Source organism: Argentina silus (genome assembly GCF_951799395.1).
Source record: "Argentina silus genome assembly, chromosome: 20".
In the NCBI taxonomy this organism is placed as follows: domain Eukaryota; kingdom Metazoa; phylum Chordata; class Actinopteri; order Argentiniformes; family Argentinidae; genus Argentina; species Argentina silus.
Window position 1 is genome coordinate 14,583,562 of NC_139674.1, and position 5,000 is coordinate 14,588,561.

A 5,000-nucleotide genomic window follows, 5' to 3' on the forward strand; every position below is an offset into this window, starting at 1 on the left:
CTTCCTGTTTCTTTCTGACCTCTTCCTGCAGCTTTAAAGCCTTGAGGGTGCTCAGCATCACAGACCGTGATTTCGGGCCAACATGTCAGGCTGGGGTCTAAGGCTGACCTCGGGGTTTAGATGTGAGGGGCTTGGTTCAGACCCCTCTCGCCCACAGTATGACGACAGAGATCGTTGACACTCTGTAAACTCCTCCTTTAAAACCATGGGCTTCAGACTGTGCCACCATTGCTTACACCTGTTGGTCTTACACCTGTTGGGTTCAAAGGTCATGAGAGCAAAGTCAATAGCCAGCTATTATGGGGAATACTTTACAGCCAGATGACTTCTAAAATGCATGACTGACTCCAATGAGATGGTGCTATCAAACACGCACCCATAGGACAGCACACTGAAGGACATAAAATGTGTTTTACAATTTGACGGAGTTAAAATAAGCTCAGCTCCCATGATGCTTTGGGGTCAGGGCGCGTGCGAGGCCGCCGTTTGCTGTGCAGAATCCAAAGCAGCCTAATTGGTCAAGAGTCACACCTCATTTACATACAGAACACGTGTCGTCCGCCCTCCAATGAGAGCCGTGCTTATCTCTCTTCCATTTCCCCTCGTAGAACACCTTAGTACAGCAGTCCCGCCCACACCCAGAATTCTCACATGCTATTGGATATTGCCAATACCACCTCATGTCACCCTCCTCATACCCTCCCTTCAAAACAGTCCTGATTGGACAACCTCCACCTGACTGTCAAGCTTCCATCGACACCATTCCCGTTGGCCTCAGCTCACATTTCCATAGTCACATACCCCCCACCAGGAAACGACAACAGTTTTTAATCAAGTTTTTCGCGAAAAAAAAAGTCCTTTCTCCTCTTTATCTTGTTCTTTGATATATTTTGTTTGTTTGTTGTTGTTGTTGTTGTTGCTCCTCTTTGATCAAGGTCTCGGCGAGCCCCGGCGTCCTCCGTCAGTCCATGCGGAGGTAGCTGGGCGTGGAGTAGTTGAACATCAGGAAGTCCAGCTTGTAGAGCTGGTAGAGCTGGGCCTGCTGCTGGGAACTGATGTTGCTGAAGAACTGGGCGGTCATGGTGTCTGTGGTTCGGGTGGACTTGGCGTACGTGGGGAAGCGCAGCGACTCGGCCACGCCCGCCAGACGCAGCACGTAGTTGGCGTCCTCCTCCAGCGTCTCGTACTTGCCCACCAGGTCGTAGTGGATGTGGCAGGGGTGGCAGAGCTGGTACACCGTCTGCCAGTGTTCGTTGAGCGGGCCGTCGCGCTGCGTGGCCGGGTCCACCAGGTACTCGGCGAACTCCCGGAACTTGACGTCGGCGCCGTTGAGCAGGGCGTCCTGCGTGGCGTTCTTGCGGTAGCGGCGGACTATGCGCGTGCCGAAGCGGCGGTGGAAGGAGGCGTTGTACTTGAGGGTGAACTTGTTGCGGTAGGCGGAGACGAGCCTCTCGAAGGGCTCTCGGACGAACAGGAACTTGAGGTAGCTCTTGAGGCGGTGGTTGATCTCGGCGATGCTGTACTGGTTGAGGGTCTTCAGGTTGGAGGGGATGTGAGCCTCGTTGGACGGGATCTCCATCGGGTCGCTGTGGCGGAGAGGAAATAAAAGAGGATGAGCAAAGTAACAACAACAACAACAACAACAACAACACAATGGATCAATATCTCACTAACCTAAAAAATAACCGTACTAGTAGTAGTTGGTCATAGTTAGGGTATGGTGGTTCTTGTGTGTGTTGCAGCGGTAGGAGATGGAGTAGCATTGTTATGGTACAGTAGTAGTGACAGTACTGTAACAACCCTATTAGCAGCTGTTAGCAGCTCTGCCAAGTCAGTCTGCTCTCTTGGGGAAGTTGCAACCACACTGTAGTACGGCTAGTTGGCAAGCTGGAAGACTAAGTTCAAGTAGGTATTGTACTCTGAAGACCTCTTCATCCCAAAATGTAATTTTTCCTTCTTCTAGCATTGTGACTGCCAACGGCTCCTGGTCCAAGCATTGATTACTTTTTCTTATGATGACTGATGGAGAGATGATTCACTTACTTAAACGGATGTATTTGTTGTAAGTCGCTTTGGATAAAGGCGTCTGCTAAATGCCATAAATGTAATGTAAATGTACTGTAGTACGGCTGGTTGGCAAGCCGGAAGACTGTAAGACTGAAGAAGTTAAATTCTCGCTTGGGGGCAAGCTACAGTACCTCCTCCTCTTGCTCCTCCTCCTCCCCTCCTCCCCCCCTCCTCCTCCTCTTCTTCCTCCTCCCCCTCCTCCTCCTCCCCCTCCTCCTCTTCCTCCTCCCTCTCCTCCTCCTCCTCTTCCTCCTCCCCCTCCTCCCCCTCTTCCTCCTCCTCCTCCTCTAACCCCCCGCCGTTTGGTAGAGTATGGTCAGCCCCTTCAACCGGTGTGGCTCGCGACTGACCTGTACTTGCCATGGCCCGTCAGGACCATCATGACCCGTTTCCAGTTGGTGCAGGCCACTTTGGGCACGTAGCAGTAGATCAGCTCATGCTCCTCGTCTACCACGAGGTGCTTGAGGTCGCCGGGGGTCAGGACGCGGCGTTTGCGGCTGGACGCGCTGTGGGCCCGACACGACTCCGCTACCTGGTCCCTCCTCACCTGGTGCAGGAACGCCGTACTGGAGAACTCCGTCTGAGAGAGGGAGGGATGGAGAGAGAGAGGAAGGGAGGGAGGGAGGGAGGGAGGGAGGGAGGGGGGGGGTTAATTAGTCTTCAGGAATACAAGAAATGTCACAAAATTCAGACTCACAATTACATAGCAGTGTGGACAGACAGAACACTGAGGAAAGGAGGCAGGGAGGGAGGGAGAGAGGGAGGAAGGGAGGGAGGGAAGAAGGAGGCGAGGAGGAAAGGGAGGGCTGCCCTGTTATGCACCTAAAGAGCAGGAATGTTTTCTTAGAGATCTTGATTATTTTCACTTAGGGCCCGAACACCTCTCCTGGGGAGCCTGAATCGAGCGGACCATGCCCTCTCACACACAACAACAAGGAGAGCCATTCATCGCCACATCAGCCATGCCTGTACAGGAGAGAGAGAAACCCAGACAGGAGGCCTTCTGAGATGAGGTCCTAAAATAACTCATGCCCAGGACCACCCCCGTGCACTTAGCACTTCCACAGCCTGACCAGACTAAAAGACTTGCGTCGGTGTTTGAAACCCCTGCGTGACCACTTCAGACACTTCACCATGACAAGTTATCCAGTGCGTACAGTATGTGTATGGCATTCCACAAAGACAGGAGGGATCAAGTCATGCTCTTAATGCCGTTCTCAGTAGACATATGATTACGGATCCGTGAGAAATTCCGCAGGTTCAAATCAATTAGTGACCTTGAGGAGATATGTGAGAAGGAACATGTGTGAACATGGGAGAAAATGGCCCCCGGTTATGGGAAAGAAATTATCAAGTGAACACATCAAAGTGAAAATCAGCATCAGCTAAGACGGACATGCATCAGGTCACAATTCATTACCCTTTGAATAAACGCCACTCCCTTTAAGAGGGCATCTGGGACTAGGGGCTATTTTGCCAACCCCCCTCGGGACAAAATCCCTGGGCGATATGTCTTTTATGTCGATGTCTTTATTTCAGGGCTATTTCAGTGCTCCTGTCCTGTCCAGTGGGGTGGGGGGGACTAGAAATATATATATATATATATCAGATGTATGCAGGATACTTATCCCATCTCTCTGTTGTACAGTGTATGTCTCTCCACCCCCCCCCCCCCCCCGTCATGTCCTGTCCCTGTCTTTCTCTGTCTCCGCCTCTCCCCCCCCCCCCCCCCCCCCCCCGCAGCCTATCTCCCTTGTCATGTCAAAGCTTTGTCTGCTTCACTTCTCCGTAAAATGAGTTTGAGAGGCATGAGCGCGTAATGATCGATGATGAATGAGGCAGGGAGGGAGAAAAGTGACACCCTGCTCCTCATCATCATCTGTTTTTTTTCTCTCTCTCTCTCTCTCTCTATTTCCTTTGTCTCTCTTCACCAATCCTCCCTTTTCATGTGTGCGCCACCATCACATCAAAGCTGCCACTGCGGGGGACACTGTGTGAATACCAGCTCTCTGTTAACTCACCAACTGCCAAATCATTCCGGAACACTCACCACCTAGAGTGCCGAGTGTTCTATGGGGTGTCTACCATAGCAACAATACTTTGATTGGCTGCAAAATGAAGCATCATAATTGATGCATTTTTTGGTGAATAAAGTCACCTGTGGCACTCTAGAATGTTGGCAGTCTGGGCGACTTTATTCAACCTCAGCACACAATGAGTTAAGTGGAATCTCCCTTCTGCTCCTCGCTGGGACATAAAGAACCTCTTCATACAGTTTCACCAACAAATCATTCCTCTCTTCCAGCAGAGGACAAGCACTGTAATTACAGGATCAAGGGAGGGAAAGAGGGAGAGGGAGAGGGAGAGAGAGAGGGGGGGATGGATGGAATCTAGTTATATCTCTCTGTGCCCGTCAGAGAACTTTTTCATTTTCCTGTCCTCTTAGTCTCTCATGTGATCGTAAGGAGAGGAGGGGTGAGGAGGGGTGAGGAGGAGGGATGAGGAGGAGGGATGAGGAGGGGTGAGGAGGAGGGGTGAGGAGGAGGGATGAGGAGGGATGAGGAGGAGGGGTGAGGAGGAGGGGTGAGGAGGGATGAGGAGGAGGGATGAGGAGGGGTGAGGAGGGGTGAGGAGGGATGAGGAGGAGGGGTGAGGAGGAGGGGTGAGGAGGGATGAGGAGGAGGGATGAGGAGGAGAGATGAGGAGGGGTGAGGAGGGATGAGGAGGGATGAGGAGGGATGTCCACTGACATTCTGGGTGTGCCTGCGTCTGCCGTCTCCAATGGCAGAGTCTACTCTATTCAGCCAGGGAGAGCTGTCAATCAAAACAAACTCAGGCAGGGCCGACAGCACTCATGGCCCTCTGAGTACAACTCTGACGAAATCAGTGTGTGTGTGTGTGTGTGTGTGTGTGTGTGTGTGTGTGTGTGTGTG

At 52.0% G+C, this 5,000-nt stretch overlaps 1 protein-coding gene across 1 annotated transcript in view; it reads right to left on the minus strand.

Annotated features, from left to right (window-relative positions):
* Window positions 1-770: 770 nt before the first annotated feature.
* The window catches only part of chst11 (carbohydrate (chondroitin 4) sulfotransferase 11), a gene marked incomplete at its 5' end in the record, with an annotated part of 41,053 nt that continues 36,823 nt past the window's right edge, over window positions 771-5,000 (minus strand). Inside the window, 2 exons of the mRNA XM_083692076.1 lie at window positions 771-1,586; window positions 2,418-2,715. Of these exons, the coding sequence (XP_083548202.1) occupies window positions 962-1,586; window positions 2,418-2,715 (923 nt within the window). The 3' untranslated portion in view covers window positions 771-961. The remainder of the gene's footprint in view (window positions 1,587-2,417; window positions 2,716-5,000) is intronic.